Source organism: Cydia fagiglandana, chromosome 1 (genome assembly GCF_963556715.1).
Source record: "Cydia fagiglandana chromosome 1, ilCydFagi1.1, whole genome shotgun sequence".
NCBI classification, from domain to species: domain Eukaryota; kingdom Metazoa; phylum Arthropoda; class Insecta; order Lepidoptera; family Tortricidae; genus Cydia; species Cydia fagiglandana.
The window spans coordinates 1,593,108-1,619,672 of NC_085932.1; the positions used below are offsets into that span (position 1 = coordinate 1,593,108).

Here is a 26,565-nt window from a genome sequence, read left to right on the forward strand (position 1 = left end):
GAGTGTGTGGTTTGTCATTTTACGGTAAATAATTTGGGTAAATTAATTAGTAGGTATTACGCAAAGACGGCAAAAAAATCACGTTTGTTGTATGGGAGACCCACTAATATATTTTTTATATTCTGTTTTTAGTATTTGTTGTTATAGCGGCAGAAATACATAATCTGTGAAAATTTCAAGTGTCTAGCTATCACGGTTCTTGAGATACAGCCTGGTGACAGACAGACGGATAACGGAGTCTTAGTAATAGGCTCCCATTTTTACCCTTTGGGTACGGAACCCTAAAAAACTCCCGGTCTAAATTAGAGTAACTTACAAAAACTACTAAAAGTTATCTCTTACAATATCGTTCGTAGGAATGTATACTTTACCTGCATACAAATATTCAACAAGGGCCCTTATATTCCCTATCTCAGACAGGCCGCGGGGGTCGAAGCCCGTTAAGACAAAACCGATAAGCCGTCGGCGTATTAGCGATCAGATAACACCAATATAAAGTCGAGCCATTGTTACGAGACCCCCGATCTTACGAAAAGTAAGGATAGGCAGGAATCTTATTGGCCATGTAATGGATACACACAAACGAGAAATCGTACCGATTTAAGACTACAGTTAAATCGAACGCCTATAGGTAATTGTGTCCACTCGTTTAGTTCTCTTTTGCGAGAAATATGGCACGAGAAAGACGAAATTATGCATGTTATAAAATTTATGTCGGATAAAATGTATTTTAACTATAGGTAGAGTAAAAGACTCCATTTTTAAGGGTGTTACAAAGCAGACCCTCCGCCAAACAGTTTTATCGGCGCCAGCATAGCTTGCCCTGTCAATCCTTAGAATTGTGTCATTTTTTGATTATTAATGGAAGTTTATGCCCTGGGTGCCAGCCCTTTAAGCCAAAGCTCACATTTTAAAACGAGAAGCTGAAAAAACATGAAACTTGCTATGATGAGTTAAGTAACATACCTATAACTATGTTGCTAACATTGTAATACCTACAAATAAAATAAACCGGATAGAAGATTTGTATTTAAAAGGTTTAAGTACTCTCTCTTTTTTGTTTGTACCTACCTATTACAATCCGTACTTACCAACGAAAACTAATACTAGACATAGATCCATCCATGCCAAGTTTCATGTCATTTCAGGAAGTTGTTTTAAAAAGAGAATAACTTCCATTGTATGGCCGTTCGTGTGACTCTCAGTCCATTCATTAATTTAATTAATTCTTTTTAATATTCTTATTAAAATGATCATTATACGAAATGGCCAGAATTTCTCGCAAAGAGAAGTTGATTTCTTGTTAGCCGAGCAGTTAACAAAATATGACGCGTATCGGTCAATTGATAATTCCCTCAAAAGAGTAAGGTCATATACTCGTATGTAGTAACCATGTAACGATGACATACGTTATTGTTATTGGTTGATCCATATCGCGCCATCTGTAGATCACGCGACGGAGCACGCACACATTCACGTATTGTGAAGCTGCAATCCAAACTTGCTATCACCATTACGTTTTGACCGGATTGTCCTCTAAAAATACAATAATCTTTCGGTTTCGGATAGTTAAATGATTGCACTGAGAATACAGTGATTATTATAATTAATAAGATTGATAATGTAAGGTGGTAATTGTTATTAAAGTCAGTATTTTGGTTATACAATGTCTATGGGACATACCTAAACTTACTTACCTTAATGTTCCTTTATGTAATACCATCACCGTGTTGCCTATTAGACGCTTGAATCTCCAGGGTGCCTAGCCAAGATGCCAATCGTTTGCGCTACGACAGCGAAACGCTATCTGTCTCTCTAGCGCACAAATATGTAAGAGTGATAGAGACACAGAAAGTGGTTCGTTTTCGTTAGGCTTCGCGGAAAAGGTCTCCGCAAAGTAACGTCCGATTCTATTTAGATATTCAATTCAATAATTAACTTAACTTCAATTAATAAACCTTAGCGGAGGAAACAACTAGTTAATAATTTAACTTCACTTAAGAAACCTTAGGATTTATAACCTTAAAAGGCACCATTTAAAGCATTGTCCCTTGATTTACATTTGTAATATTTCACCTAAATATGGGGTCTACGATAATCCGTTTTTATATTGCCTGCAATTTTGCTAGATTAGCCAGATTTAGTATGTTTATTTATAAGTATTAGAGGCAGGGCCGAGTGGAAATGTATATTGTTCATATTTAGGAATACCTACTGTTGCTGTAAGACCTAAGAAAGATTCGACCTTTACGTGACTTGTCATCACAAAAAACTACAACCCTTTGAGTGCGCGGCGCATCAATGTGAACCTTGTTACAATGCACTAAGGTTCATATTGGTCCGTAGCCGCGCGCGTCAGTTGACGTCTTTGGTGGTCAAAAGATAAATCGTTGCCATTTTGCGCTATTTTGTTACTTTTCATAAATTCGAATTTAGATACTGAGATTCATGAGAAAGTTAAACTAATTGTAGGCTTAAGCCTGAGTTAACCCAGCTTTTTCTTATACCTTTTAGCGCCACTTGCACCAACCCAGCATCCCACTAACCCGGGGTTAACCGGTTAAACGTGGAGTTACCTTGGTTACCAGTCCAATTAGATACTGGGTTAACGTTTAACCCCGGGTTAAGGGATGGTGCAAGGGGCGCTGTCTATTTAATTAATTAAGTACGTAATAAAATAAATTTATTCTTTCTCACTAGGTAATAATTAAATTAGACCCGTGTTTATCTTTATTTTAAACTTATTCATATTTTCATCTAGTAAATGATATCATAATATTTATTTGTAAGCGAAAAGACTAAATAAACAAGTGATCTCCAGTTAGATAAAAGATAAAGATAAAAAAATAGTTTATTCAAGTAGGCATATTACAATGCGCTTATGAACGTCAAATAAACCTTTACCGGCTCCAACCGTACACCTCTGCCCCGAGAAGATTTAAATCCCCCTTCAATTGGAGGAGGGTATCCCAATATGGGACCGGCAACAAACTCGGCGGGACACATCTTTTCAAAACATTATTACATCTTATAATTAACATGCATTACGAGTAATTAATACAATTTAAATAATACAATTTAATTAATACAATTTAAGCTCTATAAGTATGATTTAAGCTACTTTAGAAATTGTCTTTGAATCTGTTGTACGAAACAAAGCTTGTTACGCAGAATTAAATGGTCTCCTCATTTTGAGACAAAAAAAAAGTCTATTAAAGTGATTTGTCTATGAAGAAAATCAACATTTCTTTGAATTGATTGGAAAACCTCTGACAGCTGTGAAGTTCTAGAGAAAGAATGATCTCGAATCCGAACCTCAAAGGCTTCTTCAATCACATGCATTTGTGCAGTGCAGTGTGAGTGATATTTAATTACAAAGATTATTTAGGTACTTACGTAACAAATAGTAATATTAAATACAATATCAATCCACAGGCTTCGTCATAGTTACACACAAAATTGGGTCACTTTAGAGTTACACGAACCTCGCGCTATAAGCCGCCCCCATACGATAGAAGTGACGCTCACATTTTAAACAGACTATGCTTATTTAAATTACTTGAGAAGTGGCATTTACATAAAATACCTAGTCTGGTACTAGATTTTTTTGCTAGATTTTGTTACCTATACAAAGAAAATAGAGCGAGTACATGGTTGGTTTATACTTATACACCGTGTTTTTTTTTATTTCCGTTAATTTCAAGGGTGCATTCCTGAGCTTAAATTAAGTAACTTTCTCAAAGATACCGATATTCTAACTAACTCTATTTCGGAGATAATCAATAATTTATTTTTTTCCTATAAGGCCTCTACAAGCGTGTACACTTACCTTAGGGCCGGTATACATATTGATTAGTGTTTAGAAAGAGTTCATACATTTGCTACTAAACTTAAGTACAATGTCGGTCGATCGATTTTCAAAATGACATTGATATGTCACAGATTTCAATTGTTTGAATGAGTTAAATGTAATGCCCGTGTTACAACAACGCTATATGCTACATTTAATTACTTTTTAAACTTAATTTTTTTTATAAAAAAAGCAAAACAATTTTTTTTTTTCAAAATTAACTATGCCATTTAGTTCTCTTAAACGTACTTAACCATACCCCGAAGTTTACGGAATTCAATAAAAACACGGTGTATAAAACCAAGAGTACTCCATATTGTTACATAGAAGTAAACTCATTTATACCTAATAAGTTTTAGGCGAGCTTTGCCAAAACTTGTCTGCAATATAATTTAAGCTTAATAAATATCAAGTTATAAGCGAGTTTAACTTATTAATGATACGTTTATCGTACCTTCCATACAACTCATTTATTAAGTAACGAAACTGATGTAGTGAGCTGCGAAATTATATGGAGAAATTATGAATGAATTCATTGATAAAGTCGCTATGCATTTTTACGGCCGATGGTACCTATAGTACCTAATACTCGAACATTTTATTATGTCGTTTCTTGTTATTTTAGAATGTCGTTTTAAAATAAAAAGCGTAACTTCGATTGTATGGTGGCGGCTAGGCTGTGCGTCTTTATGAATAGTCCTCCAATTCTTGTGATCATCCTTAATAGCTCTGATTGGAGTACAGTCGCCATCAGATATATCGGAGCGGCCGAGGTGTTCACAATATCTGAACACGCACTCTAGTGCCTTGACAATAGAGGCGTGTATAGATATTTGTGAGCGCCGTGACCGCTCAGATATATCTGATGGCGACTGTACAAAGGTCGCAAAACATCACGTGATCTATAAACTTTCCCAACTGAGTACGTGACTATCTCCCAGTAGGTATCCATTATTATTGCAAATGATTGGCGCTTTGTAATGATCGATTAAGTGTAATCGCTTAATTAGAACACCGAACAGGTGTGTTCTGACGCCACTTAGGCATTTTTGGAATGCATTGATTTTAATGGGTACAATCAGGTGCAAAGAATTATCAATATCACTCAATAGGTTAAGTGACTGCCCCCTGGAGCCAACCATATTAGGAAACATCAGTTTCAGGAACCTAAAACTGCCATAAAACTTGATTTCAGTTTTCTAAGCACTAGGGAATATGATTTAATCATTCATTGTTCATATTATATGAACGAGAACTTTCTAAGTGGAAACTTGCATTAGAAAATTCTTATGAAAGTTTCCAGAAATTTGTCAATGTTCTGCAATTTGCACATTGCTAGAGCCAAGTAGCAGGTAATTTTGCGCGTTTCGGTGATTAGATGTAATTACAGCGAGACAGTAGACGCTTTTAAGTATGTATCTACATCGTAGGTAATTAGTAATTTAGAGCAACAAGTCTATTAATCAGAACTACGTGATATTTCGCAGGCATGGTGATTAATGTGCAATCATTGCCATCGACCAATCAAAGACATAAACATGTAAACACATTTTTGCTTTTGGCGAAGTAAATTGAAATTGATCAGAATGTCTAAACGCACAAAATTACCCCGCTACTTGGGTCAAAAACGTTTCTAGTATGATTTTTAAGGTCAACATAGACTAGTCTGGTAGATTTTGCTGTGGACATCATAATTTAACGGACTTTAAAGCCTAATTTCTCACTATATTCGTAGGCAAGTTAAAGCATCGATTTTCTTTTGACGTCATCGTGTACCTAAGTACCCGTAATAAAAGATAAAAGTATAATCAGTCTATTTACCCCATATTACGGTAGTTCTATTGTCCATCCGGTTATCATGCAATCCAGTATGTTTTACTATTTCTAAGTAATAGTCATTTATGTGACTGCTACATAATGAAAGGCATTAAAATACGAGTGTGGGTTTACGAAACTAATGAAATGAGTTTCATAAAAGGATCACACGAGTGTTTTTTCATACTAACTTTAAAAACAAATTAAAACCAACGTTATTAAATATTTATAATATAAAATCAACACTTAAAAGTCAATTTTGAGCCCGCATGAGAACTGAACTCAAAATTAGCATCAGTTTACTTTGCCACTCTTATGTATAAAATACTCTATTAACTCTTAGATGCAATTTATTCCAACTTCCATTGAAATCGAGCTCAGATTGGTTTCACAACATCAATGGTTTCCTTTGCAGCGTTCAAATAGACCTAAATTGGAATTGAATTGCACAGTTTGAGAAGCCAGACTCCCAGTTGCGATATTAAAGTCTGTATTAATGCCAATTAATTCTAATTGATAATAATTCTTGAGTCTTGACTGTATAAAATTATTAATACACTTTACCAATTAGGACAGAAATAACAGTTTGGTATTTAGCAATTCTAATACAAACACAAATAACAGTCAAGACTGGGGTTTTTAAATAGGACAAGCAATTCTTTTATGCGATTTCGGGGTTGATCGATTAAGTAAAAATAAAAACCTTTTAGCTGATAAAGGATGACTCACGTTAGACCGGGCCGTGTCCGGACCGGAGCTTCCGGATTACTTTTCTATGACATGACAAGCGATCACGTGATGCTTTCCATAGAAAACGATGTGCCGGAAGCTCCGGCCCGGACGCGGCCCGGTCTAACGTGAGTCATCCTTTAGCCAGCGTTAAGCCATATATTAAAAGGTCTCATTTAAGTGCAATTAAATTGCAAATTAAAATGCAACGTACTGAGCAATTTTAATAAATAATACCAGGCGGTATTATTCAAATTGTGTAAAAAGTAATGACCTACAGGTTCATCTAAATGACAATAATAATAAATTACGACCCTTTGTGTATAGAACAGGAAATTACCACATGACAATTATGGGAAACTAGCTGTGCCCGCGGCTTCGCCCGCGTGGTATTCGGTCTGTGTCAGTAAGCGGCTAAAGGTGACAGTCCATTTCCAATGACAGCTGCACTACCGTTCATTTTACTATGGTAATTGACAATAACACCGACGCGTCCAGTACCAGTAGTGCAGCTGCGGTCAGAAATGAAATGTTAAAATTTTATCATAATTCACCCCCTAAGTTCTTTACCTCTCCCCTAGAGGCGGAACTTGAAGTAAACTTGACAGATGGATACGCTAGAGGACTGTAGTTCAGATAAAATATCTTAAAATTAGGTAGGTACCACTAAAACACTCCAAAATCAATAATCAATAGTTTTTTCACCCTTATCCAAATTTTTGACTTGATTTAAACCACATAGAGTAGTAGGTGTATATCGGACGATACAGTAAGGTGTACCCGGTAAAGACCGGACTACTTTTATCGAGTTGGAAGAACGTCACAAAAAACTATATTTACCTATTTCTCACTAACTTTTACGTCCGATGATTTATTGCAAATGATACAAAAGAAAACAAACTTTTATTATAAATTCACTTTCTAGTTGCCCTTTATAAGCGTTTACTCTTTTGGAGCGCAAGTAGTTGGTTAATAAATACGTTCACGCAGATTAATCTCTTTTCCCTTTGGCACATGTGAAATGTTGAGAAAAGGAACCTATTGTATTGATATCCATTATGCTCGCTTCATGTTCGAGTACACATTTGGGTCAACGTAGGCACAGAATAAATATTAGTACTAGGTACAGAAGATTCACTCTCTAACAAAACGCGTCTGTTACGATTAGGACAGATATGACCGCTAGGTGGCGGAAGCGTCATGCGCGGCTTATGGCTAGACACCAAAATTGGTGTGGAATGGATGTACTTGTTTGCCACGCAAAGAAATCGCGGTAAGGCCTAGTTTCCCCTCTGGGTTGGAAGGTCAGATGGCAGTCGCTTTCGTAAAAACTAGTGCCTACGTCAAATCATGCGATTAGTTGTCAAGCGGACCCCAGGCTCCCATGAGCCATGACAAAATGCCGGGATAACGCCAGGAAGAAGAAGAAACGAGATCTAACGAATATCTCTATGGACGGTCGCGTGAAAATTAAACTGATAAGAAAGTTATTTGTCGCACGTTTTTGTGCTTATCAATTCGCACGTCGATAAAACTAAGCCCGATTAACGTATAAATAAAAAAATAAAAACACTGTTATCGACATCAATCACTGTTATTTCTACGTAATGAAATGCCTTTGAAATCAAAAGAGAAGATTATTTTAAAAATAATTACCTATAGATCTTTATCCTTCGTGTATAAATATGTTGTTCATGCATTGACGTATGTAGTTTAAAGTGCAAAGTAGATGTAGATTGACTTTCTCTTTGCTTTGTGATAAATATTTAAGTATTTGAAGACTATTTCTGGAACAATATTCATTCATAGATACTTTAAAATTTTAGGTGGGTAACGTGTTAGCAATTGCAATGCCAGACGGGCTGTACGCTAGTTTGCCGTCATCATGGTTTATAATAACTAATCTTTGTTTTAGTTTGTAATTTAGTTGTTGCCATTTTTATATTGAATTAATAGTTAAATAAAGAGTATGACGGACTCTTGAAGACGTACGTGTGTATTTATATTTATTAATTAATGGCTCCTCTACACGATGGACCAGCGCCGGCCACTCCAAGGGACGCAAGCATGCGGTAGAATGAGATAGCAATATCACTTGCTCCCTCTAACGCATAAATGCGTCCCTTAGAGTGGCCGGCGTTAGCCCATCGTGTAGAGGAGCTATAAGATAGCTGCTCGAGACCTCTCTATCCGATTTCGTTTATTTTTATTCCAAAAACATGTAAACGTTTTCGAGAATCGCAAAATGCACATTAAATTTCTGCCATGCATATTTAACAGTCACAACAGCCATGTAAAAACATATTGCGTAGCAAATTAAATGCGTTATCCAACGCCTGTTGCGCGCCTGTTCGTGCTTTTAAATTGTCTGTTGTATTTAAAAATGTCGCTATGTATTTTTTATGTCACTATAATATAACTGTAAATTTATGTTGTATGGATTTGCCAAAGAGCCCCTGAGGCTTACCTGCAGAGTAGGTACAATATATTTTTAACTTTTTTTAATGTTAATTTTCTTTTTATTCAATTATCCTTTTTTCCCAGCACAATGCCGCCTCAAGGGCAACCCCCGGCCTGGGTGCTGGACGAGTCCGACGCGGTGACCGAGGACAAAGACGTGGCCACCCCCGCCCCGGAGGCCGAGAAGAGGAAACTGCAGATTGTGTGGAGGAATGTCACCCTGTTCGTATTCCTGCATATCGGGGCGCTGTATGGAGGATACCTGTTCTTTACTAAGGCTATGTGGATCACCAGGATTTTCAGTGAGTGTTTAATATAAGACAAATGTAGAGTTATGTAGACCAAGAGAAGTCTGCAACGATTATGATAGTACACGCAGTGCAAGTGTAATTTATACTTCAAAATTTCATAGAAGTTTGAGGTATAAAATAACCATAGGGGAGACTGAGGTGAGTTGTGACATCGTCGATTTTTTGGAATCTATTAACTAGAAACTAGGCCGCAACAGTATGCGTTTGTTAGCTCGTAACTTGAACTAACAATCGCGCGCTATGGCGACCTAGTTTCTAGTTAATAGATTCCAAAAAATCGACGATGTCACGACTCTCCTCTGTCACAACTCACCTCTGTCTCCCCTACATCGGGGTTTTCGGTGCGGGAATGATTTCGTGTATTTATAACTTTGTTTATTAGAAATTAATTACCAAAATATGAATTACACGTACGTAGTAAGGTCCAAATGTGCTTAGAAATGTTAAATTAGTATCGTTGTTTACAGTTTTTACCTATTATTTGGATAGTGTAAAACATTCCCGCACCGAAAACCCCGATGTATGAAAGTAACACTTGCACTGCGTATATATGCCATCAAAATCGTTGTAGACTTACCTACACAAAGATATATAGGTAAGTCCAAGAGGTTTCACTCTAGGTACAAAAACTTATTTCCTTGGTTGGATTCAAACTCTGGACCGGTAACTGTGAATCACTACAAAGTTGTTTGAACCTCAAATATATATTCGCGATATCAACAATTTATAAAGATCACATAAATAAAAATATTTATTGGAATTTTGAATGTTACGCGCGTTATTTAGAAAATGATTTTATAACTAATTTATAAGTAATTCCACTGTAATTGCTAATTCCAGAATGGGTTCTGATTACTTTTTCGATTTCATCCTAAATAAAAACTTCCTCGGCTACGAGCATAGAATAAGTAATTGTATTTCATCTACAGGTCCAATTTCTATCCCACCATATAAAACAGCCGTTATTAACATTGAAAAACCAGTTTGAACTTAAACTTTATTGCACGAGGTTAAGGTATAAAGTTGAATGAGTTTACCAACGTTACCTATGGCTGTAAAAGGGTGTTAGGAGAGATTTAACGCGAGGACACGTAGCTATCATACGGACAGTGTAGTAAGTGCGCACGTAGGGATACTAGTACCACGACCTACTAAAAATATCCAATAAGATTCCTTCATTTTTGAAGTAAGTTATGCGGGGGTTGGTTGGTCTTTAGATATTATTAGAAATGTAGGTAAAGGTTAAGAAGCTATTTGGGTTTTGTACATACCTACATGCGCACAAAAATAATATTATTCCTATTTTTAGACGGATATTTTCGATCAAATCTACCCAAATAACATTATCAAATGCCCCTTGAACTAAAAGCTTAAAAATATGTTATTATAGGATTTATCGGTATCCGATACCTGAGCTGTTTTTGTTGACTTCTTAAATTGATTACATTTATAATTGATTAGTCTTTCAATTTGATTACTAAAGTTTTGTTTAGCACGCTCAGTTGATAGAACTGTGGGCCGGCGTGTCAGAATTCGAATCATACAGGCGAATTCGAACGTACCTACACTGATATCAGAATGACATATGTAACTGATATTTTTTCCCAAAATTGTAATTTTCATTTGGATTATTCGAGACCGGGTCGAATCGTTCGTCACTTCATTTTTTATGACAGGTGACCGGTGACCACGTGATGCTTTCTATAGAAAACGAAGCGTCGCACGCTTTGGCCACGTTCTAGCGTGTGACATCCTTTAAGGATAATTCGTGTATTTTGACTTTCATCTGCTATACCTACCACAAGAGAAATAAATACTTATATATTTTTTTGTTTATTTCCAGCGGTTCTATTATACATAATGTCCGGCCTCGGCATCACGGCGGGAGCGCACAGGTTATGGGCCCACAAGTCGTACAAGGCGCGCCTGCCTCTGAGGATACTGCTCACAATGTTCAACACAATCGCCTTCCAGGTCAGTAAACATTCAAAATGATGTCTTTTGATTATCATTCGTCCATGCGTCTCGGTAATATGTAGGTATATTCCGTATACAGAAAATACGCGCGCCAATATATGGAAAAGTAAACGAAATACACGCGCGAATGATACCTAACTGTTTCTTATTTTTCATTTTCATGCTATCCTCCATTCTGGTGTACTCGAATCATATCATCAACTGGTAACTAGTTGTCGGTTCTTTAACATTAAGTACCCACTTTTCTATACAATTAGTATGGCAACTTGGGTACTTGGGGACTTGGGGCACCGACCGTACATTTAGGGCGTCTTACAGAGCGCGGTAGTGCCCATAATAAAGTTGCGAAATTTCACAAGAACGAAAGATTTAATTCGTAGAAATAGTACCCGTTATTGGGAAAACTTCTATCGCTGAATTTATAGAATCATTATATTTTCCTATATTAAATTGAATTAATTTCTTGTAGGCGCTTTGTTTGACGCAATTAAATTCTAGATATGAAAGCTACTAATTTGAAATAATGATCAAAATGTGTTTGGTCCAATTATAAATTCTAGACTACATAATTTAATACATAATTAGGGATGTTTTCTGTCTATACAAGTCTGCTATAAATAGGCTGAAATTGGAAACTTTTGAATACTAATTAATTACTACCAAGTATTAAACTTAAATTACGAACGCACGCACTAGTAGAAATTAGTAACATTTTTTGCACTTTATCGAAAAATACGAAAATTGCTTCGTAAAATGCGCAGTTTTATGTTTTCGGTGAGAAGAGTATTGATGAGCAATTACAATTTTTTTATTAAGAATTACTAAAAAAGACCAATCAAATAACAATAAAAGAAAAATATTTTCGATCCCGGGCATGCATGGCTCTCTGCTCCGCTCAGTGCTTAGCGAGCTGCAACCGGGGGGCCTAGTTAAAATGACAATCGTTCGCAGAAAACGAACGAAACGCTTGTCTCTCTATCACTCTTGTTATTAGTGTGATAGAGCCAGATAGCGTTTTGTTTCGTATCTCTGCGAACGACTGTCATCTTGCCTATAGGCCCGGCCCTCACATCGCCTTAAAATCTCGGTACATATTTGCTTGCGTAACAACAAGCCGCCTCTTAAAAATCGTGTCTTATCATGGCTAAGTAATTCGGGTACAGCGTCATTTGTTTTTGCCCGCGGATTTTTTCTGTTCCCAGTTTGACTAATGGTAACATTCCATTTCTGACTGCAGCTGCACTACTAGTACTGAACGCGTTGCTGTTATTGTCAATTTCCATAGTAAAATGAACAGTAATGCAGCTGTCGTTGAAAATTGACTGTCACCTTTATTTTACACCATGGTTACACCTATAAAAGTGTACGAACTCTGATAGAAGTGAAATATTTTCTTTTAAAATACATATTATGAAATACCGTAAATGTAAACCATTTACTTGAATTCACCTCCTTGTTAAACGCATCGATAATTTCATGATTTACCTCGTTAAAGTACATTTTTCGTATGCTAACGAACCACGGAAATACGTGATGCGATGCTGAAATTATTAATTAACAAATGAATCCTTTAGGCGGTTGTCACACTGCCACCGCGTCTCGTTGCGAGACGCGGAGCAACGGACTCGCATGCGGGGACAACGCACCAACGTCCGAGTTTTTTCCGCATCTCCGTCCGGAGCTGCGATGCGCGACGTCCCGCGTTACTTCCGTCTCGCGTTCATTTCACATTCGGATGTTAAGGTGAAAACAGTCCCTATTTGTCGATAAAATGGAAACGGAACTTAATCAGAACGCTGCAGTGATACTTTCAGTTTGTTTTATGTACAATTGAGTCATAAAACGCAGAAGACACTGCATGGGTACAACTATTTACAAACCAGACCTATAAATGTTTTTTTCCTAGAGATTACCAAGATTTAAGGCAACACAAAGAAATTTTTTTTTATTGCACCCGTATGTCAACCGCGTCATTTAATTATTTCCTAAGCAAAATATTCGTCGCATTTAATATTCCTAATTGCTGGACGACTTTCAATTTTAAAAATATACTTATCGACGTCGATATCCATTGCGCCTACGTCCTTCTTGCACTAAAACCCGTACGGCACTGCGGAGCTCGGTGTGACATACCCTGCGGCACGCACCGCGTCTCCGTCCGAGCGCGCGAGTCGCCGTGCGTCTCGCTCCTCCGCGCGTCGACGCGGAGCCAGTGTGTCGTACCATGCGTTTTTTCTATACAAAATCAAGATTCTACATACAAAGTTAAAAAACGCATCAACGGACGCCGCTGCGAGATGCGGAGCAGTGTGACGACCGCCTTATTGTTGAGTCGTGTCGTGCTCAGTCCCGTATAATGGAACTGTTTCTTAACCATACATACATGGATACCATACATATTTATAACTTTGTTTATTGTAAATTAATTACCAGACTATGAATTAAAAAGAAGCAGTAAGTATAGCTCCAAATATGGTTAGAAATGTCAAAATAGGTAGTTTATGTTTCTCTACAGTTCTTATCTACTTTTTGGCTAGTGTAAATCATTCCCGCACCCAAAACCCCGATGTATGTTCTCAACTGAACTTCTATCTCTTACTTGATATAATTCTTGTTAACCTGATGCCAATGATATTGATTGTGTGACATTTTTTGATAATATTTGAAGGTCACAAAACATTGAGTGGATAGTATGAATAATTACAGTTTCGGAACAATATTTAGCTACCAAAATGTTTGTGTAGTTCTTAGAAATTTCTCGAGTATTATAATAAAAATAAGGGAAGTTCCCATTTTGGAAATGGAAAATTGAAATGGGAAATTTCGTTCTCCATGTAAATTATTTTGTTTCCGATTTTTACCCATGTGATAAATTACGCAATTTTCATTAACTTTCGAGCAAAGTTGCCGATAAATTAATTACGTGTATCAATTTCTTGTCATTATCGATAATGACATGACAAAAGATTAGCGATGTAGGTAGGTACATTCCAAAAGAAAAAAACTATGTTTTTTATCGTTTGTTCAAAAGTAAATTTTAATGCCAATTTTGAATAAAAAAAACGTCTTGAATCTTGATGCCATAGGGTATTTTCTAGCAGCTGTTGTTGTCCAGGTCATCCGACGTCCGATATCGGATCGGACAATATGAAAAGACGACGTTGGCACGTGACTCCGACTTAACCGAGATGAGACGTCACGTTTTCAGCCGTTCGTTATTTTATCAGCACGCGCCTACCACGCCTGACCCCTCGACAATTAATCATCTGACGTGTTTTCAATCACAACGTACGAAAAGCGACACTCTTAACTGTACATCGGTGGACCTTATTACAAAAGGCATAAGGTCCACTGATGTACCTACAGTTAACAGTGTGGAGGACGGTACATACATTTCCTTTCACATGAGAGTCACGCCGAAAGGTCACTCGAATGTGATCGTCGCCTGTTATCGGTGTGATTGTCGTGTATTATGTGTCTTACACATGACTTTTATGATTAAGTAAGGTCAATACGGGTAAATGTTGCATACGGTTAAAGGACAATTAACTCACGTTAGACCGGGCAGTGTTCCGTGATGCTTTTTAGGGTTCCGTACCCAAAGGGTAAAACGGGACCCTATTACTAAGACTTCGCTGTCCGTCCGTCCGTCCGTCCGTCCGTCCGTCCGTCTGTCCGTCTGTCCGTCTGTCCGTCTGTCCGTCTGTCCGTCCGTCCGTCCGTCCGTCTGTCACCAGGCTGTAATCTCACGAACCATGATAGCTAGACAGTTGAAATTTTCACAGATGATGTATTTCTGTTGCCGCTATAACAACAAATACTAAAAACAGAATAAAATAAAGATTTAAATGGGGCTCCCATACAACAAACGTGATTTTTGACCAAAGTTAAGCAACGTCGGGAGTGGTCAGTACTTGGATGGGTGACCGTTTTTTTTTTTGCATTATGTTACGGAACCCTTTGTGCGCGAGTCCGACTCGCACTTGCCCGGTTTTTATAGAAAACGATGCGCCGGAAGCTCCGGGTCGGACACGGCCCGGTCTAACGTGAGTCATCCTTAAGGTGCAGTGAGTTCAGAAAACGGAGTTTTTTAAAAGCCGTAGCTCTTTTTTGGATCACAATACGGCTGCCATACATTCAATTAGCAAACTTGAGGGCTTTTTCTAGTGAGTGGAGTGATTAGAATCCTAAGTTTTTGACTTTTGCTCGATAGAAAACGATCACGAACATAGGTCTAAAACGGACTTTAAAGATTCGTAACAATTTGTGCACAAAAGATAGAAATATGAAAACTGCTTCTATGTACGCGCAATTGTATGCTTGAACGACTACCAGGATTACTTTTTTTTTTAATTTCACATTCACTAAATAAGTTCGAAAATATGATATCAGCGGTTCCGTGCACGCAACTTCTTTGATCAGATGCCCGCTGGGCTCGGATCAAAGCACACGTATCGCGAATTTAATTAAAATGACAGTTGATTTTGGCATTTATTTCGACATTAAGTCATATACATATACGAAAAAGTATACCAGTAGACAAATAGTATTTAAAAAAACAGGGTAAATAATTATCATCACATGGAGCTCGAGTCTCATCTTAGATTTGATTTGTTGGGGCATAATGGTTGAAAAACGCAGTAAACTATCTTAAAACAATACGATTCCAATATCATTTAAGTAATTTGCTCCTTGAAACCCGGCTTAGAATGAAAAAAGTTTGAAGACTCATACTTATTGATTGGAATTAATTTTCATTATGCTGGTATTAATATTGCATACCTATTTGACGTACTTTTGTACGTCAACGTCAATGAACTGTGATGACAATGTTGTGATCTTGTATTTATGTTAGAGAACTTTTGATCTTCAAATATTACCTATTAATACGGAACATTATGTAAATATTTCGTGTACTACTTGAAAATCGTGCAGTGGTACACCTATTTTGTTGCTGTGAGGTCCGTCTAAGATAGATGTATAATGCGGTTACGTGCTGTTCTGCAAACCTTCATGCAATCAAGAATAAATAAACGGCTATGGTCTAGCCTCAGCGAGTTTTTGCGGCTTGTGAGGCCGAGATATACATTATACATACTGGCCTACGAGGCTTACAGCCCAAAACCACTGCGGTGCCTGGTTTGTGATTGCCTATGTATCGAGTGTTATACTAATTTACTATAAAATAAAACAAAGTTTTTCGTTCAATGATATTCTGTGATATGACGGATGCCTGGCATGGTGGCCAAGGACACTAAAGAGCACATGCAGGGATGCCCTTATGAAAATACAAAGAACGGCATGCATGGCTATTACTGGTGCGTTTAGAACGACGCCAACAGCGGCGATGGAGGTACTGCTAGACCTCTCGCCGCTACACCTAGTGATACAATCTGAGGCGCGGAAATCGCTACACAGGTTGACCCTAACAGGACTCTGGAGCGATAGCAAGCCAAAGACCAAACACACAAACATGGAATGCGACAATTTCATGAAAAGGATTACGAACATGGGCTGCGATAAGATGCAACCCAAGTTTGTGTTCCATAAGAATTTTAACGTTAAAATTCCAACAAGGGCTGAGTGGACCGAAGGTCTTGAAGCACCAATCTCTGATGAAAACGACATTATATGGTACACAGATGGGTCTAAGACAGAATCTGGTACGGGGGCAGGCATTTATGCAAATGACTTTAGTAGTAGCATAAGCATGGGCAATTACGCCACTGTCTTCCAAGCCGAGACATTCGCTATAATTGCCTGTGTTCATGAGAATATAGTTAGGCGAACCCAAGGGAAGAATATCTATATACTCAGCGACAGTCAGGCCGCTCTCAAAGCGCTCGAAGCTCCCAGAGTGGACTCTAGACTGGTATATAATGGCGTCCAAGCTCTGAACCAGCTTGGAAGGCAAAACAGGGTGCAACTGGTATGGATCCCAGGGCACGAGGGATTCATAGGCAATGAAAATGCAGATGAACTCGCCAGAGCCGGATCTGTAAGTAACCTTATAGGTCCGGAACCATTCGTGGGGCTCTCACAGGGAACCATCACAACGGCTATTAAAGACCATACCAAGACCAAACACCAGGAAGAATGGGATAGTCTGACGGGTCTAAAGCATGCAAAGCACTTTATGCAAGGAATATACTCCGGCTGGAGCAAAAAGCTTTGGAAACTTAGCAAAAGACAACTCCAAATCATAACGGGGGTGTTTACTGGCCACTACGGGGTCAAAGGATTTCTGGCCAAGATGGGACACTCTGACAACACCGATTGTCGTATGTGTGGCGAAGAGGAAGAGACAGTAAGACACTTAATGTGTGAATGTCACGCCCTCGCCAGACAAAGAATGAAGGACTTTGGAGCAGGATACCTGGAACCAAAGGACTTTAAAACGCTACCCATGAGCTCCATCATCCGACACATGGATATGGTGGGAAAAGCTCTTGAGTAGTTGACGGATCTCTTCTAGGGGGTAACTGCACAAAAGATCCCTATGGGTCGAAGTGTATCCGCAAGGGCCCCCGAAAACAATAAGATAAGATAAGTACATTCAACTGTTTATTCAATTTGTCCACACACAGCTGGCTATCTTAGGATAGTTAGTTACCCATTTTTTTTTGTTCAAGTATTATGTTAAGCATAGTGCCTACATTTTTTTTCATTGTTAGGCGTATCTCTGTTAATTCAAGATAACAGGGCTATAACCGCGGCAATCGAAGTTCGCAAATTGCTGGCATTTCTCTCTGTCACTCTAATTACCTACGGTTTCATTGGTGTAAAAGAAAAATCCCCGCAATTTGCGAAATTCGATGGTCGCGATATACGGCAGTTCAGCCTTCTCACTTAGCTACTCGTACTTAAACCAATTATTTGTTCTGTTTGAGCACTAACCTCCTAAAGCTCATGCTTCGACCTTGCGTGGAGGTGCACCTCTCTCGGATGCGTCAGGCCTTCGGCCCAACGCAGAGCTTGGCCATCAACCTTCGCACTAGCTGTCCGCACCACGTTTCACGTAAACAATTGCGGTTGTGTCCCTAAAACAGCCCAACCGCGTTTTTTTTCTTAAGTCCGACTCACGCTGGACTCTAGATTTCTAATAGGTTTTCCTGTCATCTAGAGATAGAAGGTTGTGTATTTTTTTTCAAAATTTTAGACCCAATTTTATCGGAGATAAGAGGGAGGGGGGGACGGTCATTTTTTGCCTATTTTCTTAAATAACTTTTAAACTGTTTCATATAAAATTATAAAAAAAATATATAGATCCTCAAAATAAGCCCTTTTATAATGTAACACGATATGGTTTGCAAAACTTGGTTTTCTAATTTACTCATATTCCCCTTAAAATAGCCGCCTATACTTAAAATTCATTTGTTTATATTACATGTCCGTCTTTGGGTAGCAGACTTCCATATGTATACCAAATTTCAACTTAATTGGTCCAGTAGTTTTGGAGCAAATTGGCTGTGACAAACGGATAGACAGACGCACGAGTGATCCTATAAGGGTTCCGTTTTTTCTTTTTGAGTTACGGAACCCGACTCTCGAGCCGCGAACATTTAGAAACCAGAAATTTATTTGCTAAAAACATTGTCCTTACAAAGGTATACAAATGGAATACGCAGTGATAAAAAGTGAAATAAACTGTGTGAATCGTGTTAAATGTAATGTTTTGTCATAAAGGCTGCTTTTTCTACAATCAATTGTTTTATTTCCTAATTATACGTATTTTTATACATGAAAGAAAAAAAAATTGGTATTATGAGATTTGATCAAGTCCAGCATAATTCACATAAATATAATGAAATTCATTGGTATACAATCAAATAAGCCATTTTATGCTGAATTCAATGATACATAATTAATATCATTCATACATATTTTTAAAGAAATGGTCATATTTCTAACACACGCCAAATTCGCGATGACCACCCATGGAGGCCACGCCATTAGACGTATATTTTTCTAAATTGGCCGCGCCACTCAACCTCAAGCCACCGTTAAATCTGAGGCGCCGCCATTCAACGGCTTGTTATGACTGTCCGTCTCCCGGCTCCCCGCCACCATAGAGACTGGGAGCCAGACAATGCCACTGGGGGATATGCAAATATTCAGAAAATGTATGAATTTTAATACAACATAAACATCAAATAACTAAAAGTCAAAAAACGTACTTTAGATTCGAAAAATCACGTTGCGTCCTCTCACACAACCTAATAGCACGTGGCGACCGTTTCGACTGAATGCGCTGACTGAGTGAAGGGGGCACCACTGTCTATCACTTAATAGCAGCGGAGTGGTATTTTGTCTATTAGATAAACCTACAGAGCAATAGTTACTTTCCACCCGCAGTTACTTTTGTCCCCGCTCTCCCCTACATTTCACTTGAAGAAGCATGCAATTTTTTCTTAGTAGCTAGGTAGTATAACTAAATATATATACAAACTGAAGCTAAGCTAAGGTAAGTTATATAATAATAACATCATCGGAATACACATATGATTTTAATGAAATTGTCATTGAATTGATTTGTGCCTTATCGAAAGCCCTATTGATTAGAGTAGTACCTAAATAACGTTTTTCATTTGACGACTTCTGTATTTATTCGGTTTATTTAGTTCGAGTATCTAATGAATTCGATTATTTAGTTAATTTACATTTAAGTACGTCACATGTGACATGAACAGACAAGGAGAGCAAGATAAAATATATTGTTTTGTCTTCCTTCTTTCAATGGAACTTTTTTAGAGTTTCTCTTCCTCAAAGGAGGCTAGTGGTTAAGACGAAACTCAAAATACTCTCATTTGCATCTTAAAAAAAACAGGATGGGTCACTGACCTGTCCCGGTAAAGTGAGGTAGTGTGCGTGACGCGTGCTTGTGTGTGAAATGGGGTAATTTGACAGAATCTGAAAATTTTCCCCGGGCATACCTCACCTTAAGTGTGACTTCGCTCCACACTGGGGCCTTTACACATTGATTAGGGTTTATTGCGTCATTTGCGTCATATATTTATATACTACTTGCTACTAAACTTACTTGCAGTAGCAAATGTATGAACTCGCATTAGAAACACATCTGAACAAATGTGCTAATAGTACCCTACTGTAATTAAAGACCTGGAAACTTAGGACAAGGCCACGCGTATTCGCTGCCCACCTGCCCCAACGGAATATATACACCTACTAGACACATCACATATCTGCTTCTATCCGACAAAGAGCAACCGGCCGCCCGTATTTCTAGCGAGGACCGATTAACTCACACAAATGATACAACATAGAAAAAAAAAACCTAAATCAAACATTGAAAACACCTACAAAAAGGTAATAATTATTGATGGGTTATGTACCTTGATTACGACAAAAACTGCAATATGGAATGAAGAATGTTGAGTAACTTCGGCGGAAGCATGCAACCGCTTATGAATTCATTTATTTACAAATATTACAGCCGGTTTGCGAGCGGGATATCGCTACACGTGCATAGCGTTGTCTCGCTCAACGTCTTGCTTAAAGTATTATGTTACCTTGATTTTTACCCGATTTTCTTAATAAAGTACACTAATTGCATTTTGTAGTGTTCACGGAAAAAACGCTGGTTTTTCCGTAAAAATCGAGAGTTCTTTTAAATAACACACCACGGAAGAAAGAATGAGCGCGCCGCGCTCTTATGGCACTCTAGTTGATATTGTAAAACATGTAAGATATTTTGATTAAGTAGTTGAAATTTTCCCGCAGTCGAAATTGCTCCCCTGAACCTGTATCTAAAATAATACTGTATAACTTTTTTTGAGTACCAAAATAAAAAAAACACATGCAATTGTTCCAGGATTCTGTGCTGGACTGGGCGCGTGACCACCGCATGCACCACAAGTACTCCGAGACCGACGCCGACCCCCACAATGCCACTCGCGGCTTCTTCTTCTCGCACGTTGGCTGGCTATTGGTGCGAAAGCATCCACAGATCAAGGCCAAGGGTCATACCATTGATATGAGCGACTTACTGGCCGATCCCGTGCTGCGCTTCCAGAAGAAGTAAGTAATTGTCAGTCTTCTTCTCGCACGTTGGCTGGCTATTGGTGCGAAAGCATCCGCAGATCAAGGCCAAGGAACACACCATTGATATGAGCGACTTACTGGCCGATCCCGTGCTGCACTTCCAGAAGAAGTAAGTAATGTGTCTGTCTTCTTCTCGCACATTGGCTGCGTATAAGTGTGAAAGCATTCACAGAAGAAAGCGAAGACTAAAGTGACGTTCCCATGGGTTTCTGAATCTCAGAAAATGTGAGTTGAGATTCGAATTAGCGACCTCCAAGTTAGAGGGGGCACTCTGTTTTTTTTTTAGAAATCGTAAATTTGTTTATACCTACGTAATAATATATCGAAAATTCAATTTCTCTGACGGGCTCGCATCGTAACAAACATACAAAAATATAGTCTACTTGATATCCCTTTTGATTCTTTTAAATCGGTTTAACGTAAGTTGAATTACTCAAATAACGTTACCTTGGCTTAAAACATCAATATTTAAGTATAATCAAAACATATCAAGCCCTTCTCGTAACTTTAAAGGATAGGTAAACAATTAGGTACCTAAACAATATTTTGATGCCTAGTCATAATTGAATGGCAGGTAAATTAATTTTGAATATCACATTTTCGATACAAAACGTGTTTGTTTTAACACAACGCTTTTATGTTCTAATTAGTTGTTGGATCCTAATTGTTTCGGGTAGGCGCGTAAAATCATAATTATTAAGTAAATTCTATCTTTATAAATGTTAGAGTCAAATCTTGCAAGCTAGAGTTAGACCAAGAAAAGTTTACAGCGATTTTGATAGATACCTAGACGTTTAAAATACCACTTTGCACTGCTTGGGCTATCCAAAATCGCTGCAGACTTTTCTCGGTCTAACTCTATTAGGTTAGACTCACCTCCCTTTACTCGACATACGAGTACATACCTACTTGCATAATGCGTATGGGTTAGTTTGGTGATAATGCATTATTATGTTACCATCGAGCTGATCTGATGATGGGCACAGAAAGTAGCCATATGAACTATGTGATAAAATAACGCTACGTAATTGTGTTTTGATTTGTTAGAATTGTCTCGAGATGTTGCCTGTTAAAAGAAAAGTATAGTCAGCGATAAAAACTTGTTACGAAAATGAAAATTTTGACAAAATACTTATTTTTCCAGATACTACCTGACCCTGATGCCGCTCTTCTGCTTCGTCCTACCCTCATACATCCCCACTCTCTGGGGCGAGTCGCTGTGGAACGCCTACTTCGTCTGCGCCATCTTCCGCTACTGCTACGTCCTCAACGTCACCTGGCTGGTCAACTCCGCCGCCCACAAGTGGGGAGACCGTCCCTACGACAAAAACATCAACCCTGTCGAGACCAAGCCTGTATCCCTGGTCGTTTTTGGCGAAGGCTTCCATAATTACCATCACACTTTCCCTTGGGACTATAAAACTGCTGAGTTGGGAGGCTATTCTCTCAATCTTTCTAAGCTCTTCATTGATGGTATGTCTAAAATCGGATGGGCGTATGATCTTAAGTCAGTTTCCCCTGATATTGTGGAGAAGCGAGTGAAGAGAACCGGTGATGGTAGCCACCATGCTTGGGGCTGGGACGACGCGCCGGCGGACCAGAAGGTGGCGGCGACCATTGTCAACCCCGACAAGACTGAATGAACTGATTAGATCGGTTGACATATAGTAGATCGAGGAAATCGGATCACAGGGCGATTCGGGTCAGACTAAAAAAGTTGATGATATTGAAAATATTGCGTAAGGCTGGCGTCGTAGGGTAACAGAAGACATGTACAGCGCTATTTTAAAGCACTCAAATCAATGAAATATTTCAGATATCGACGGATTTTTCATGATGATCCGATTCACCCTGTGATCTGATTCACCTCGGTCTACCCTACAAGAAGTCTGTATTGTGATGTGAAGATTAGCTTAGTGTAGGTGTATCTGCTGTTTAGCACCATTTAACTATAAAAAATATATTTTTTTTCATCAACGAGGCCGAAACGTTTTGGTCCTTTCGACTCCATCATTATGTAACACTGCGAGATTTTAATTGACCATTTAGAAAGGCATCAAGCGACTACAAATATTTAAATTATTAAAAAAAAACATTTCCATATATTTACCTATCGGTTGGCATTTGTTTTTAAGCTGTATATGCATTTGTTTATATATTTGATTTTATACATAGTTAAATAGTGTTAGTATGACTCACAGTTTAAATGTTTTTAAACTAGTGTAGAGTAGCTGTTTACACTTTGCTATTAATTATTGTGACGATTTGTGATAACTATTTGTTGATAATGTTTAGTTTATTTATTTAGGATTAGGAGTTACCAAATATTAATTAACATTGAATGTATAATTATCTGCACGTAATGTTGATAGCTGTGAAACATTAGTTTTAGGTATTGTGCTCAATAAATACGTTCTGAAAGATCTATATTTATTATTAATTTTATTTTCCTTAGGACTACTTTGGGGTCATCCATAAATTACGTCACACGAATCTAGATTTTTGATCCCCTCCCCCTCATTCTGAGTTTCTAAATGACCGAGCGTCAGCGAAGGTCTCTTTCAGCTTGCGCAAAAATGCTTTCATATGTCCGGATGTTCTCGGTAGGTCGCATTTCTCAACCTCAGTTTGCGCTGCTAAGGGCCTCTTGCACCAGTACAATTTAACACTGGGTTAACGGCTTAACTGGTTAACACTGGGTTAGTGGGATGGGATGGTGCAAGTGGCGATAATACTATTTTCCGTTAACCCGCTCAACCGCGTCAGCCAACGGACACCCTAAGGGCCGATACAGACGGACTGCAACCCAACTGCAATTTGTATGGGAATTGCACGCCAACTGCACGCAAATTTCCAGTCCACGGTTTCCAGTTCACCCTAAATCTGAACCGGGATCTATGAATCATCATCAGTAAGTAGATGTTTTTATTTACAAATATATTCGATTGAAACGATCTGTTTTAGGCCATTAACTGATATTATTGCACGTGACGTGTTTGTTTTATTAAGCGTCGGTGTAACAACACTGCGGCAAAACCTATTTTTAATCTTATACAGGAGGGGCGTAAATGCTTTCAAATATTTATTATTAAGAGGAAAGGGGGCAAAATCACGAGACCGCTACTTTTCAATGGTTATCTGTACTTTTGACGCGTAGTGTGATCCGTAACTTTGGACGCTGACTATTCGGGTTTGTCACGCGTACTACGGGCAATTAAAACCCTTTGATATTCTACAGATAATGTGTAAGGTACTTGCACCTAATAAGGCCCAGTTTTAAAGCTTGCTCAATTTCAAAATTTCATACTTTTATAAGTGTAAATGAGTTTAAATTTCTCGCCCATGTTTGGTTAGTACCATAGACAAAATTGCAAGTTCATATCAAAAATGAAAAATTTAAAAAGATGTAATTAAAAGTGGGCCTTATTAGGCGCAAGTACCTTACCTACTGCGATTAACGGGCAATATATAGCCCACAGTGACTCGCGCTAGAACAGTACAGGGCTATAACATCTTTCTCGGTCACTCTAATTACGCCTTCATTGGACCAAAAGAGAAAGATCCCTGCAATTTGCGAATTTCGGTTTTCGCGGTACCCCCACAGGTCCGGGCCGCCGTACGACACTATCGGCACGATTCGGGAAATGAATTAGAGATTAACTAAATACGATATAGTAAAGATATGTGACGTCCCACGGATAAAGGTATCTTATGGCGGTTGGCAAGGGGGAGGCCTATGTTCAGCAGTGGACGTCTTATGGCTGAGATGATGATGATGAACGCCACTCCAATATTATTGCGGCGCTATGCAACGTAAGCGCCAGCCGGCATAAGGTACATTTTTCCATGGAACGTCACATATCTTCACTATTTAATATCTAGTTAATCCCTGATTCATTACCCGAATCGCGGCGCCATCCGCCATAAGGTACCTTATGCAGTGGAACGTCACATATCGTTACTATTTCATATCTAGTGAGTCTCTAATTCATTTTCCGAATCGAGCCGTACGTTTTCTATGATCGGTGATCACGTGATGTTTTCTATAAAAAACGAAGCGTCGGACGCCTACAGTCAGTCAGATGTCTACAGGTTATCGTACTTATTATTACAGGCACTTAATTTTCCATAAGCGGTATTATGGTAAACAGGCCAATTCGGACGTACCCTGGTATCAGGATATCTAACTGTTGGCATTCAAGTTGTTATGTTGTTGCTAAGCCACCTTAAGACTGATCACGTTAATTGACAATAGACTTTCTGTCTGTGCAATAAGGTACAATGGTACGTAGGCGATGTAACTGGTAACCTATTTCGGCCGTTAGCCATGCCTCACGATGGACCAGTGACGCGCGGGCTTCACTTAAGTATAAGTTGAAGTGCCGAGGTTCTATTCTATCCTCGGAACGAGCGAACTTTTAGTTTAGTTTTAAGTTGTATTTTGTGACCTTTATTCTTCTTATACCCTTGTCAACCCGTAACAAGGTATCGCGCATTTGGCTCGTACTTCCATGCGCACAATAACTAAATGAGACGAGACGCACGATGACAAATTAACATGATTGAAATATCATTCTGATATCAGTGATCAGTGTACGTTCGAATTGGCCAGCTTGTCTAATTTGGAACATAATCCCTAATAAGCAGGAAGTAACGAGGGCGTACGAAAACATCCTTCAAGTCAGCTACCGGTAAACAATAAACATAGTTACGTAAATTGCTTGTCTATTAACGACTATTCTACTCTCTAATACCTAACTATACCTACTTGCCTTTCAATTATATTTGTAGTAATAGTATACGTATATATGTTGAAAATGTACGTTAGAATTGATGGACAGCTTCAGTTCTAGATACGAGCAGAGTTTTGCCCTCCTATTTTTCCTTTTTTATTGTGGGACACACCATATTATTACAATCTATAAATTGTAAATGGGTCAAACAGAAAACTGTGTTACATCTATCCTGTAGACATACACAAGAGTTAAGGGCTATAAAGGTTAATTTTCTTATTTAACCCTTACCCACGTCAAAAGGTACTCCTTTTATTTGGAGAACTATGATAAAATTCACGAAAAAATCACGATAGAGGGAGGGAGGGGGAGGTGGGATATATGAAAACCTCACGTGTATTTTTTTACAGTGAACGAAACTAAGAAAAAAAAAACCTACCACATGAGTAGATACTTTTCTCGGTTTCGTTAAAGATAAATCTTCACTCTGCGATTCAAAATCGCGAGCTTATTTAACGAAAATAGAAAAATAAACAAGATTTTCTATATACAATTACTATTTATCTTAAAATTAGGACGACTGAAAAAATTTCAAAAAAATACATGTGAGGTTGTGTGGGGGGAGGGG

At 38.3% G+C, this 26,565-nt stretch overlaps 1 protein-coding gene across 1 annotated transcript; it reads left to right on the plus strand.

Annotated features, from left to right (window-relative positions):
* Positions 1-8,938: 8,938 nt before the first annotated feature.
* LOC134671076 (acyl-CoA Delta-9 desaturase-like) lies at positions 8,939-23,627 on the plus strand. The gene is made up of 4 exons (XM_063528886.1): positions 8,939-9,156; positions 11,009-11,139; positions 20,975-21,180; positions 22,349-23,627. Exons 1-4 carry the CDS (start codon positions 8,943-8,945, stop codon positions 22,845-22,847), a joined length of 1,050 nt encoding a protein of 349 aa, XP_063384956.1. The 5' UTR covers positions 8,939-8,942; the 3' UTR covers positions 22,848-23,627.
* The last annotated feature ends 2,938 nt before the right edge of the window (positions 23,628-26,565 follow it).

Excerpts from the sequence above, each read along its gene's own strand:
- LOC134671076 (XM_063528886.1), top strand. The coding sequence starts at position 8,943 with ATGCCGCCTCAAGGGCAACCCCCGGCCTGGGTGCTGGACGAGTCCGAC. Across the intron at positions 9,157-11,008 it reads GTGGATCACCAGGATTTTCA|CGGTTCTATTATACATAATG; the intron begins GTGAGTGTTTAA and ends GTTTATTTCCAG. Across the intron at positions 11,140-20,974 it reads TCAACACAATCGCCTTCCAG|GATTCTGTGCTGGACTGGGC; the intron begins GTCAGTAAACAT and ends CAATTGTTCCAG.